This window comes from Emydura macquarii, unplaced genomic scaffold (assembly GCF_026122565.2).
Source record: "Emydura macquarii macquarii isolate MOO-44397 ecotype Brisbane River unplaced genomic scaffold, CSIRO-AGI_Emac_v2 contig_1483, whole genome shotgun sequence".
Lineage (NCBI taxonomy): Eukaryota > Metazoa > Chordata > Testudines > Chelidae > Emydura > Emydura macquarii.
This window is the reverse complement of record NW_027131620.1, coordinates 2,333,310-2,346,576: the sequence shown is the minus strand read 5'-3', so window position 1 is coordinate 2,346,576 and position 13,267 is coordinate 2,333,310. Positions and strand designations below refer to the sequence as shown.

Genomic DNA, 13,267 nt, shown 5'->3' with positions numbered 1-13,267 from the left:
CTGTTGGCTGGATGGAAAAGTCCAAGGCGGCCCCATTGGCTGGCCAGGAATCTGCTCCGAGTTCCTAGCCCCTCCTAGAGCTTATATAGAGAGATTCTTGTGACTCCCACGCCAGCAAACTGTACCACCCTCTCCCACACGAAAGGGGAGACGCTGGAGCAACAGCTGGGAAGACAGACGTCAGGACCTGCAGAGGGGGTGGGGAGGGCTTCCTGCTTGTGTCCGTGCGTTGCGAGCCCTTGAACGCCACCAGGGTGAGCCTCCGGAGGGAGTCCCTGGTGCTCTAGCGTGGAGCCAGCCGCTGAGACGGGCTGCCTGCCTCTCCGAGCCCTTCCAGCCTGGAGCACGCAGAGGCACCTTGCTGAAGGCTCTCGGAGAGCGGAGGGGCCCCTGGCTCTGGGGGGAATCCCCGCCATGGCATTCACCATGCTGAGACCCGTGGCAGCTCACGTGCTGTACCCAGACCTCAGCCTGCTCTCCGAGGACGAGGAGAACCGGAGCGAGAGCGACGCCTCGGACCAGTCCTACGGCTGCTACGAGGGCCTGGAGAGCAGGAGGAAGGTGGCCAGGAAGCCAGGTCAGGTGGTGATGGTGAAGCAGAGGCAGGCGGCTAACGCCCGGGAGAGGGACCGGACGCAGAGCGTCAACACGGCCTTCACGGCCCTGCGGACCCTCATCCCCACCGAGCCCATGGATAGGAAGCTGTCCAAGATCGAGACCCTCCGGCTGGCCTCCAGCTACATCTCCCACCTGGCCAATGTGCTACTCCTCGGGGAGGGCTGCGAGGACGGGCAGCCCTGCTTCAGCACCATCTACGGCTCCAAGGGGGACCTGGACAACAAGCAGCCCCGCAGCATCTGCACCTTCTGCCTCAGCAACCAAAGGAAAGGGGTGAGTCCATTTGCCCCGCTGGGGCAGACAGGATCCCTGTGAGAAGGGAGGCTGGGAAGGGAGCGCTGCATTTGGCCTGGGAAAGGCCCTACCGCGGTACAGAGGGATGCCTGCAGGAGGGGAGGGTGCTGGGGGTCCGGTGTCGGGATGAATGCAGGCAGAGGCATCAGTGGGACTCTCTGGGGTGTGCCTGGCCGAGTGGCGGGAGGATCTGAAGGGCAAAGGAGAAGAGGTGACAGCTGGCGCAGGCTATCTGGAATACAGACGTGCTGTGGTTCATACTGAGCAGGATGTTTGTGTGTTAATTAACTGCTGCCTGATTGTAGGGGGGGGGAGTGCAGGCATTCACTGAGGCGACCTGTTGCTGGTGGCCAAATTCTGCCCTTCGATCCCTGCACGCAGCTCCCACGCAGATCCCTGGGCCAAAAGCTGCCCTCGGTGTAAATCCCGAGGAACTGAGCTGAAGTTATTGGTGGCGCTCCAGATTCACAAGGGTGTCAGTGCGAGCAAAACCTGGCCCAAGGAAAATAGTGCTCCTGGTGCCTGTGCTTGTGTGGTGGCTTTCAGCCGAAGGTCTCAAACGTGAGCAAATCTCATTCGTGCCCTTTTACAAATGGGGAAACTGAGGCACAGAGGGGTGCACTCCTTTACAGTGAGTGTGTGTCACTCAGCATGCACTAGCGGGCCCATAAACGCTAGTTTAAATGCATACTAAAGAGAATTTAGGGCCCTTGATCAGAAGTGGTTTCGCTCTCTCTCTTCCATCTCCCTTTTCTACAAGCATGTTTCTTGCTCCGCACATCTGCTCAGAGGGCGTCTCAGGAGCTTTCCCTTAGGATCGTCTTGACTCCCCGGCTGTCTCACTCCTCATGGAAACGCTGAGCTCCTACCCCTGGGGCAGAGAAGCCGAGCAGAGATACTAAAAAAGCACAGGCCCCTCCTGTGAGAGGCCTCACACAGACACCGGCTGTGCCTATCACATAACTCGTTCTAGTTTCCATGGGCTTGGTTTACATTTCAGGGAGAGGCAGGCCCGTGACTAAGCTGTGGAGACGTTATACTGACCAGCCTGCAGAGCCTAGGGGTGCCTGGGCCAGGGGGGTCAGATCAGCCCTTTGTTGGAATAAGTCAATATCGAGTCTGGATCCAGCTCGACTCCCATCTTCCCCTCTCCCCAGGCTGTGGGGATGATTGCTTCCTGGGTTCTAGTTTCACCGCGTCTCACGTTCTAGTTTCTCTTTCCTACCTGGAGATAATCCATTGCCGTTTTGCTGGAGGCAGCTACCACCTTTGGAAAGGCCGATCTGGAGTCTTCCCAAATGCCTGTTCCTGGCTACACAGCCGTGCTTTACCCAAGACCCCAGCCTTCCTCCACTAATATCACAATCTCCTGCCTGTGACATCAGAACCTCTGTGAGGTCACAGCTAGGATGTTGGCGTAACGTGGGGAATACAGAGCAGGAGGAGATGAACTTGAAAGGGACAGGGATGTTAGGCCTAACCCTAAGGCCCTTCCTTCGTTTTCACTCAGTCCCTGCTCCCAGAAATCAGAGGGAGTTCGCTGCAGTAAGCACCGCAGGATCTGGCCCCCTCTGCAGCTCTGTCCTGGCTGGTACAGAAGGAGAGGACAGAAACTCAGAGATAGGAGAGTAGCAGCTTCATTGTCTCCCGGCGATGTGGCCTGTCTCTTGGACAGGCTGCAGTGTGGTTTGAGCTGGCACCGGGTGGGGACTGGGAATCTGAAGTCCCGAAATGCAAAGCTCCTTTGGGCAAGCTCTCTGGATGCGCTCGATTACCCTCCGCATGCAGCCCTGCGTGCACACACTGCCCCCGGCTCTCACACACGGCCTCGAGTTTAGTCTCCAGGCCAAGGGTACCTGAGGCTGGATCTTACTCCTGCTTACCGCAGCTGTACCCTGGTGTGACGTGGCTGGCTGATGCACACGCTGGCCAGCCACGCTCAGACCCATAATCCTGACTGAGATTTTTCCCCGTTCCAGTTTCTCTTCCTTTATTTTTCCCCTTTCTCCACCTCCCTCCCCCTCCTCGTCCACCTCTCCTCTCTCTGTTTGCTCTCTGGTGATTGAAGCATGTGAGCTGATGGGTTAAAAATAACAACAGATGCTCCAGAGAGGCCACTTTCCACTTTGCCCGTGCAACGTGCACCCAGAGCATTTGGGCCTGTAGTTGCATGGCAGACCCAGGTCTGGCACCGCTCTCAGTGGCTCTGGTCTGGAGTTCTTCCCAAGGACTCAGGCATGGAAAAGAGGGAGACGACACCTCAACCCTTTTGGAAACTTGCACTTAACCTCTGAGGTCCGAGAGGATAACCCAAAACACCCTCTCACGCCTGTGTGCGGCTGGCAGGAAGGCGGCGGGCAGGGGCTAAGTATTCAGGTATCGCGTTAGAGATGGACGCCATCGTTAGGACCATCTCTCCCTTCTCCCTCCCAAGGCGGGATTGTTCCCCCACAGCACATTTACTAGCGCTGGGGCGAGTCCAGCTTTAAACATCCCAAGCAACGGCGCTTCCACCACTTCCCTGGCCAGATAGACCTCCGCACCAGGAAGCTTCCTCCCGATCTGAATTTTCTCCCGCTGCCGCTAGCTCTAAGGAAGGAGGTTTTAGTGCTTTGGGGGCTGATCGGCGGGCCCTGTCACGGACAGCCGCCGCAGAGCCTGCTCACCAGCCTGTGGGAACAGCAGCCCTGTCTCTAAATGGGAAACAAGCATCTGCAGCAGTTGGGGGTTTCTTTCCCACAGAAAAGACGCCGAGAGAGGAAGGGACTCGTCCAGCAGGTCATTGGTAAACTGGGAAGAGAGCCCAGGCCATAGGATTCCCAAGCAAGTGTCCGGTCCACCAGATTTCACTGCCACGTCTGCCCCTCCCCAGCAGGGTTTGTCAGGGTCAGGTCTTTGTCGGGGGTCCCATCAATGGGACTGGCTCTGGAATTTGGGGGGGTTACTCAATGTGCCGCAGGTCCAGCTGGCTTGGGGTGCAGGGACTCAGGAGTACAGAGGCTTCGTGTGCTGACCCTTTGCCCCTGGAGACCTGGATTCAAATCCTGACTCAGGCAACCGGTGAAAATGACACTTCTGGCCTCCGCCTCGTCTGCTCTCTGCATCACAAAATCCTTCCCCCCCCTACCCCCCTAATACATGCACGTACGAGGGTGGCTGAGGGGCTGCGGGAGCGCAGGGACGCTGCATCTGCAAAGCTTGGAAGGGGGCCCAGGCCCTAAAAGGAGGGCGACTACAGATCAGGACTGGGGCAGGGCTGGGAGAGCTGTGGGCTGGGCTGGGGCTGCAGAGCGGGTGGGGCGTGAGGAGCCCGGTACAGCACCGTCAGCACTGGCGTGAGCCGGCAAAGGGGATCGGCCTCAAAGTAACGGGCACCAAATGCCCTGCACAGGCGAGGGCAGGACCTGGCCTCACCTCTCCGCAGGGGGTTCCTAGCGGAATCCCGCAGCATGGAAGGGCCCCGGTAGTTCACGTGTTATCATGGTAACCAGGATCCCCTCGAGGGCAAGGCCCTGCTTAGAGAGAAGCCGGGTCCCTCTGTGCAGGGCGTGGCGGGCGGGAGTTCAGTCCAGGGGGTTGGTTTCCTGGGGCGGAAGGGCCCGTCTGCCCCGGGGGAGGGTTTACAGCTGGGGGACAGTGGCACCTGCTCGCGCTATTTGCAGGGACCTCTGCCTGTCACAGACTCCGTCCCCCACACCCCGTCCTCACGCTCCTGAGACAGGCTGAGGAGCACGGAGCACCCGCGAGCGAGCCCCAGGGGAGAGGGGCTAGGCTGTGACTGCACCCGCCAGGGATGGCAGAGCAGGATGCTCGTTCCGGGGAGTGTAAAGAGGGCAGGGGCCACGCGAGGATCATTGTCCCAGAAGATCCCAGGCCTCTCTAAATGGGCAGTGGGGATGCTGTGGGGGGGGGGCTGCAGTGACTTCCTGGGGATGCCGTGGGGGTCTGCAGTGACTCCCTGGGGACGCCGTGAGGGTCTGCAGTGACTCTGCAGAAGGGCTGGGATGTCAAAAGCCTTCTGTCTGTTTCTCACTCTCAGCTGGGGGCCCGGGGCCACACTCAGCTGGGAAGACCGCAGGGCACTTTCCAGAAGAGCAGAAGTTTGTTCCTTAGCCAAAACGTCCCCTCCTGCCGCCCCAGGCTGCGTGTTGGTTTGGGACGTGCTCTGGCCTCCTTGGCGAGGAGAGTCGCTAACTCGGCTGTTTTCCTGGCCAGTGGCTCTCTCCCCTGCCGCCCACGTTGCACTCTGACGCATGCTAGTCAGGGATAACCCAGTGCCGGGGGTCAGTCCCTGATTGTTTTTTGCCCAGGTGCATCAAATCTAGAGACAAAGGGAATAAACATAAATCCAAAAGGATTTCAGAGCGAAGTTCCCAGCCAGTGGGGTCCCCAGAAAAGAGACCCAGGAATATCATCACTTTCCAATGCAGGCTCTCATCAGGAGACCGTCACTGGCAGAGGAGCTGGGAGCAGGGAGAGAGAACCATGCTTCATTAGCTCTCACCTCCAGAGCGTAGATGTCACGCTGACCTTGACAGCTAACCCCTTGGCACCTGCAGAACATCACCCAGGATCCCTGAGCTCCTTGCGAGGGTTTTAGTCAGGCAAAGCCCCCAGGAAAGTCACACTGAATTGAGAGAGGACCTCCTGCTCTGGGCTGTTGTGCTCCTATGAAGAGTTAGCAAGGGGAATAGGGTGCTGGGGCAGCAACACTGGCAACCACAACCCACAGCAAACTCTGTTGGAGGATTTTCCTGGTCCCCTGAGCATCTCTTTACCCCCCAAGATGCACCATATCTGGGCTTTCCTCTGTCTTCTGCCAGAAATTTGGGCCCAGCGCAGCTGGAATGAGGCGTGGGCGTCCTGTCTCTAGCTTTTCTTCCTCTTTTGCAGGGCAGCCGGAGAGAACTTGGGGGCAGCTGCCTGAAGGCGCGAGGGGTGAACCCGATGCGGGTGCCGCGGAGATGAGCCAGAGCTGCGGGAGCATCTGCCTGAGAAGCCAGGCCAGGTGGCCAAACCCCAGAACACAGGAGCTTGATAGTCCAGACCAGGGTGGCGGAAAGAGCCAGGGATCCCTGGGGCTCAAGGAAAGGAAAGCCTGTGTGAGACGAGACCACGCTCGAAGGACGACACAGGGGGCTGGGGCAGCACCGACTTGGACTGAAAGGCAGGAAGATGCTCTAGATGCAAATGAGAGAGAGCCACCACTCCTCTGCCATCCGCTGTGCCTGTCCCTCGCGGCCAGTGGGAGCCGGGGGGCAGCAGGGCTCACTGACCCCTGGGAGGGGACGTTGGCCCAGTGGCTGCGTGACAGAGGAGCAGGCAAAGGCAGAGAGTGTAAGATATGGTTCAGCGCTCCGCGTCAATACAGAGCTTTATGAGAGTTAAGATTATTGCAGGTCTCCGTGGTCATTGTTTCTTTTTTTTTTTTTTTTTTTTCATATTCAGCAGGTTTGAAAATAAAGTTATTTTTTTGGATCATTTGGCAGCTCTTTTTTCATTGTTTTCCCCCTCATTTATTCTCAAGACACACAGCTCCAGTACGGGGGAGGGCCAGGAGTCAGGCGTCATTGAGCCAGGACCCACTCCCCCTCCAGGGGGCTGACAGCAGACTGGCTCTGCTTCCCCCGTGGGACTTTTTTGCTTCTGCTCTGGAGGACTTGATCAGACACCCACACCCAGTTCCCCTGAGCCAGTCGATGGCCAGGGAGTAGCAACCAGCTCTGCACTGCAGCACCATCCTGCTGCTCTGCTATCCAGCGCTGTGGAAGGGTGAGCAGCTTGGAAAAAAGATGCAGAAAGTGGCAGGGCTGCCTTGGGAAGGGAGCCAGAACCAGTTTAATGGATTTCAGCTACCCAACTCCAGTCGGCCTCTGGGCTGGATCTGAGACCAGCCTCATGAGAAGTTTGCTAGCAAACACAAGGAGCAGAGAGGCCTCATGGGGATATTCATGTGGTGTTGACTAATGCTTCCTTTAAAGCAGTCAGGGCCAAATTTTCCCTCTAAAAAGGTGCCTGCTAAACTTGCACGTGAAACCAGGTGCATCTATGAAATCATGCTTTTGCACACCCAACTGAGATAACTGTGCATGCAATGTAGCACTGTGTGTGCAATTCCCTGCTGTGCACATGGATAATGTGTAACACTTAGAGAGCACTAAACAACTCCACTGCTCTTTACAAGCCCTAACGAGTTACTGTTCCCAACCCCTGTGGACTAAGTATTTTCTCCTACTCTGACCGACTAAGAAACGAAGACATTTTCAAACAAATTAGGCACACCTAATCTGTGAATCCAAGTAGGATGATTGTGTGTGCAAAAGGCTAGGTACATCCGTGCGTGCAATTACTTGGCGTGCCCATGTGATTGCACGAGCAAATTAAATAGGCAGAGTTGTGCACTTTACACACTTGACATTCTGCCCCAGGGAAGCGTGAAGGGACTTTCCTAAAAAAATCAGTGGTAGAGCTCGGAGTAGAAGTCAAGAATTGTCCTCTGCTTGGTCCACTAGAGCACGCTGCCCTTTTCTGTCAAGGCCCTCTTCTTTAAGGGACTGACTTACATGTTCACACAATTGCTCTGAATTGTGCTTTTCTTTGAGGAAGTCTTGTGAACTCTGGTGGCATGTTCACTGTCTGCTGTCTTGAGAGACCTGCCGGGGCAATGTTTGTGTGAACTGACTCAGTACCGGTGCTGTAACGGTCCAAACCGGTCTGGCACGCCGTGGGTGTTTGCTGATACCCGTGGCTGGCTGTGATAATGCAGAGACACACCGGCACTAGAGCAGTAATTCTGTGTGCTGCCGTGAATCAGCATGTCCCATGGGCTTCCGTTAGTATCTGATGACCCAGGCTCAGCACGGCCAGAGCGCGGGAGGAAGGAGGATCATGGGAAAGGTACGACAGTACGGGGTAACTCGCGCACGTCCAGTGAGCTCATTTGCTGTCAGACACAGCTGTGGAGTAGGGCAGGCTGCTTCACTTCCCAGGCACACAGGATTCCCTTTTATAGAACAGACATTTCCAGGGTTCTCTCACCAGGGACAGCGCTGACCTCTGGGAGCCTCCAGCCCAGCTCAGTCCCCGACCAGAGAGATGCAAAGTCTCTCCAGTGGGACAGATGCATGAGCCCGTCAGCTGCGGATTACTGCTGAGAGCCAACGCTAAGGGCGGGCCGAGAAGTGCTCCACCCGGGCCAGGAGGGAGCGGTTCCTCGGGGCCACACTGGGCTCCCCCGGGAAAGCAGTGTGAGGAAGGCCCCATGCACCGAGCCCCATTCACTCTTAGAGTTGCCAAATGCCTTTCCCTCAACCACTGGGGAGGACGAGGGAATCATTTCCTCCCCGTATACACCCCAAGGGGAGAGAGGTTGGGGGAGACACCCCCTATTCATACACATGCTGCTGCCAGACTGACGTCTCGCTCACTCACTCTGGCGCCTGCATTTCCCTTCCCCATCACCTCTGTAAATGCAGCTGCACCCTTGTGCCCACAAACCCCACTCCCCCCCGCGGTGCAATGACCAGGAGAGCCCGTGAAACGCAGCCTCCGGCCAGAGAACGGAGGGAGCTGCTGCTGGTCCAGAGGCAGCACCGTCCTCTCTAGAGACCATCTCCTGCTCCCCCAGCTCCTGTCCCTTCCCCCAGGGTTTGATTTATGTAGCTGACAGCCCGGCCCAGCTGTGCGAGCAAGTCCCCGTCGGGGACAGGGTGGGTGGGGAGAGGTTTGTTCTCAGCGTATCTAATCTGTACCAGACCCCAATAAACAGCCGTGAGATTCTCTAAACGTTTCTGGGACACACAATCCCCAGCCTTGGGTTTACTGGGGGGCCGGGGAGACGGCAGGGGGTGGGGGGCTCGTTAGACCGTTAAAGGCAGACAACCTTTTCCTTGGAAGGACCGAGGCCTGCAGCTGGAGAAGAAGCCCAGAGACGGTGTCGCTGCAGTTCCTCGAGGAGTGGCAGCTCCCGACTGCGGCCTGGGAGCGCGTGTCCCGGCGGTGCTGCGGGGCTTGCTGCTCGCCGGCTCCAGGCTCGGGCGTGCGGCTCCCCACGGCACTAGCACTGCTGGTGCAGGAGTCCTGCTGCACTCCAAGGCCGGGAGCCTGAGCTGGGCAAACGCCCCTCCTGGTGCTGCTAAGGCTGTGTCAGTGTAAGGGGGGTGAGCCCCGGGAAGTTCAAAGGACACTGCCACATTCCACTACGGCAGGGGAGTCCAGCGGGGAAGGGTTAAGCCAGGCCCACGCTGGTCTGCAGCGGGAAGGGAAGGGGATCTTTCCAAACATGCTTTCCGTGGAGGCTCATATTCTCTTCCTGCCAAACCAGGCGTGGGTTCTTTTCGCCCCAGCTCGGTGCCGCACTATTATGCTTCCCTCTCCTGCGCTCTCTCTCCTTCACCCTCTGCCTGATCTTGGACACCCTTGGAACGGCTCTTGGCTGCTGTCTCTGAGACAGGAAGGTGTCCCCGCGTCTCAGGAAGGAAAAACACTCAGTGCTGAACCCACAAAGACCGTCTCCGAGGGGCTGAGGCTGGACGGGCTCCAAGCCTGACATCACCTGGGAACTGGAACCCGAAGTGCAGCTGCTCTTTGCTCCTCGGGTTTTTTTGTTTTTTTCCCTTTAACTTGTGTTTTTAAGCATTCTTTTTATAGATCTTTTCTTTTCCCTCCCAGTTCCCCTCCCAAATACTTCAGGCTTGCTGAGATTTTAACCCTGAAGGGCCAAAGACTCTGGAAGGCAGAGGGCTGGGGAATGATCTGATTCCTCCCCAGCAGCCAGGACTGTCAAATCCCCGGTCACACCATATGTGCTGCGGGCACAGGAGGAAGCTGGGGTGGCGTGCAGAGGGTTTGTTCCAGCAGGGAGAATGGTGGGGAAGGGCTGCATGGATGTAAAGGGGATGGTAGCAAAGCAGCTGGCGCCAGGGTCCGGCAGCACAACAGAGCAGCTCAGCCTACGGGGCTTTGCGGGAGATTACCCGGCTGCCCCTGCGGAGGACGGCACAAGGTGGCACGGATTCGGAGTTTGAGGCTGGATTCAGCATTGACCCAACAACAAACGCACATGGCGTGTGCTGACGCACAGCCCGGGCAGTTCCCTTTGGGCCAGACTCATCCTTGTGCAATGCCATCGTCTCGGGGGATGTCACTCCAGGGACGAGTTCAGCCCGGTGCCATCTGTGGGGTCAGAGACTGAACCCCAGGCTGTGACGTGACGGCTCAGCGGGGGAGAGCCCCACTCACACGGGGCTGGGAGACAAAGCGAAACTCTGTGTTACGTGGCCGGGGGAGGCGGGATGGACAAGGCCACAGAGCAGGAGGAAGTGACCGAATGAGTCTGATTCCCGCTGATGGCTTGATGAGCAAGTCTGCAAACACACGAAACTTAGGAAGGAAGAATCCCATGCACAGCTATAGACTGGGGACCAACGAGCTGGGCAGCAGCTCTGCAGAAAAGGACCTGGGGGTAACAGTGGATAAGAAGCCAGATATGAGTCAGCAGTGTGCCCTGGTTGACAAGAAGGCTAATGGCATATTGGGCTGCATTAGGAGGGGCATTGCCAGCAGGTCACGGGAAGTGATTTTTCCCCCTCTATTCGGCATTGGTGAGGCTGCATTTGGAGTATTGTGTCCAGTTTTGGGCCCCCCACTACAAAAAGGATGTGGACAAGTTGGAGAGAGTGCAGCGGAGGGCAACCAAAATGATTAGGGGGCTGGAGCACAGGACTTATGAGGAGAGGCTGAGGGAACTGGGCTTGTTTAGTCTGCAAAAGAGAAGAATGAGGGGGGATTTGATAGCGGCCTTTAACTACCTGAAAGGCAGTTCCAGGGAGGATGGGGCTAGGCTGTTCTCAGTGGTGGCAGGTGACAGAACAAGGAGCAACGGTCTCAAGTTGCAGTGGGGGAGGTCTAGGTTGGACATTAGGAAAAAGTTTTTCCCTAGGCGGGTGGTAAAGCACTGGAATGGGTTACCTAGGGAGGTGGTGGAACCTCCATCCTTAGAGGTTTTTAAGCTGAGGCTTGACCAAGCCCTGGCTGGGATGATATAGCTGAGGTTAGTCCTGCTTTGAGCAGGGGGTTGGACTAGATACCTCCTGAGGTCCCTTCCAACTCTAATCTTCTGTGATTCTATGAAACCCAGGGCTGCGGGTGTGGCACCGGACCCGTGCCTTTGCGCCGTCTCTGCCTGTGAACTGAGGGCACTGGGCCTGATTCTGTGCTCACTTACAGAGGTGCAAATCAGGAGTCGATTGTTAGCCTGGGGTCCAATCGGGGTCAGGCGGCAGAGGGTCAGCCCTACGGCACGAGGCTGACCGACCCGGTGCCCTTTGTTACAACAGCTGGCTGCTGCTTCCGAGCCCATATTGTCCCTTGGCTCCCCGTCAGAACGTAGGCGGGGGGTGGTCCCGCTATTGCAGGGAACGTTCCTGGCTCAGACACGACCCCCGTGGAGTTGGCGAGCGGAAGGATCTGAGTCCTCGCGCCCACTCCCTTTACCCAGAGGCCAGCCTGACTGCGAGGACGCCCCTCCCACTCTCCTTGTAACCCTGACAAGGTCGGGCCCAGGATTCCTGCAGGCTCGCCCCCCAAACGTCTCCTGGTCACTTAGGACAGGGGCTGGGGCGTCCCCACCCCGGGGTGCTCCCTCTGCACCGGACACTGCCCTGACCCACTGAGCGATGCCAACACAACTGATTAAACAGCAGCCAGTTAAACCAAATAAGAAGAAATGGGAAAGGTTAAAGGAAAACACCTAACGCCGCCCCTGGCCCGGGGACCTCACCCAGCATCTCTGGGCTGTCAGGGATGCTCCCAGTCTGTGTCACACCTCGCAGGCCCCCTGCCCAGGCCTGGGTGCGCCGCAGGGATGCAGAGTCAGACGCTTGCTCTGGCGGTGGCCACATGCTCCCTGGCGCTAGGGGGCAGGGCCCTTCTCCCCAGCATCTGCCCCCCTCCCCCCCCGTTGGGGTCATGGCCTCCCTCCCCATCCAGCCTGCGCGGCCTCTGGGCTGGGGGCGTCTCCCTGCACTGGGTCCTACCCAGCGTCCCCCTCGCTCTGCCCAGCTGCTCACTGCACCCAGCTCCAGCCAGCCCCAGCCCCTGCCCCTGGCCCACTCTGCCCCAGCGCTGCCGCGGCTCTGCCTCCAGCCCGGCTCCCTGGGCGGTTCCTCTGGCCTCTCTGGCTCTGAGTGCGAATCTCTCCTTAGCTCTGCCCAGGCAGCTCCCGCTCACACAGAGGACGGGATCCCTGGCCCCTGGCTCCCTCATTGGCCCGCCCACCCTGTCAATCAGGCTGACCTGGAGCGTTGGCCTCTCCCTGCTGGCCCTGGGGACTGTCAGTCTCCGGGCCCTGATTTCTCCTCGACCCTCCCCTGTCCGTTGGTCCTGGGAGATGCCAGCCAAATCCCCACTGTGGTTCAGCAGGGGGCCGTCAGCCCCCTTACATGAGCATGGGTCTATGATAATGAACACACAGAACATGCCTCGAGCCCTCTTACCAGAGCAACTGCTCCGCCATCACTGGGGCGCTGAGAAATGTACCCAGACGTGTCCTTTTGCTTGTGCAAACGCTGTGTTCCTGGATTTACTAATTCTGCAAAGCGCTGATTAGCCAAGAGTCACAGCCCGTCTCAGAATCACAACCCATCCCAGATCACCCCAGAGTCACAACCTGTCACAGCTCGTCCTGGAGTCACAGCCCATCCCAGATCACCCCAGAGTCACAACCTGTCACAGCTCGTCCTGGAGTCACAGCCCATCCCAGATCACCCCACAGTCACAGCCCATCCCAGAGTCACAGCCCATCCCCGAATCACAGCTTGTCCCGGAGTCACAGGCCATCCTGGAGTCACAGCCCATCCCAGAGTGCAGAGGTACAAAAGCCCAGTTTACAGGCTGACGGCAGAGTGACATCGCAAGAATCCCCACCAAGACAGCGGATAAATGCAGTGAATTGTCTGGGATTCGTCCAGAAATAATGCAGAGGGGTTGCAATCTTACATTTTGCTAGGCAGCAAGCCGAGAATCCATAGAGCAGGTCAGCCACAGCCTGGTCTCTACTTCAGGTAGGTTTAAATCCTCAGGAGACTGCATTCATCACCCCAGCTGAACCTTCCTCCTGGTGGTAGACTTTAACCTGCTCTGACCCTGGGGAAATGAAACTCTGCATAAAGCTTGCAGGCAGTCATTGCAAATCAGGGATCCCCAGAGCCATGTGCTCATGGCAAGAAACTCGCTAGGAGTGAGAGGGACCCGTTCCCATTTGCACTAGCTGCCATCTCCACAGATCTATGCTGCAGCCCCATGCAGAAGGCCTCACAGCGTCTACTTTCCCACTTACAAGGGCCCTGCCTTCCCT

At 57.8% G+C, this 13,267-nt stretch overlaps 1 protein-coding gene across 1 annotated transcript; it reads left to right on the top strand.

Moving 5' to 3' along the window:
- Positions 1–414: 414 nt before the first annotated feature.
- Positions 415–6,355, top strand: TCF15 (transcription factor 15). The gene is made up of 2 exons (XM_067554579.1): positions 415–891; positions 5,806–6,355. The coding sequence occupies exons 1-2, from the start codon at positions 415–417 to the stop codon at positions 5,878–5,880; spliced, it is 552 nt and encodes a 183-aa protein (XP_067410680.1). The 3' UTR covers positions 5,881–6,355.
- Positions 6,356–13,267: the final 6,912 nt, after the last annotated feature.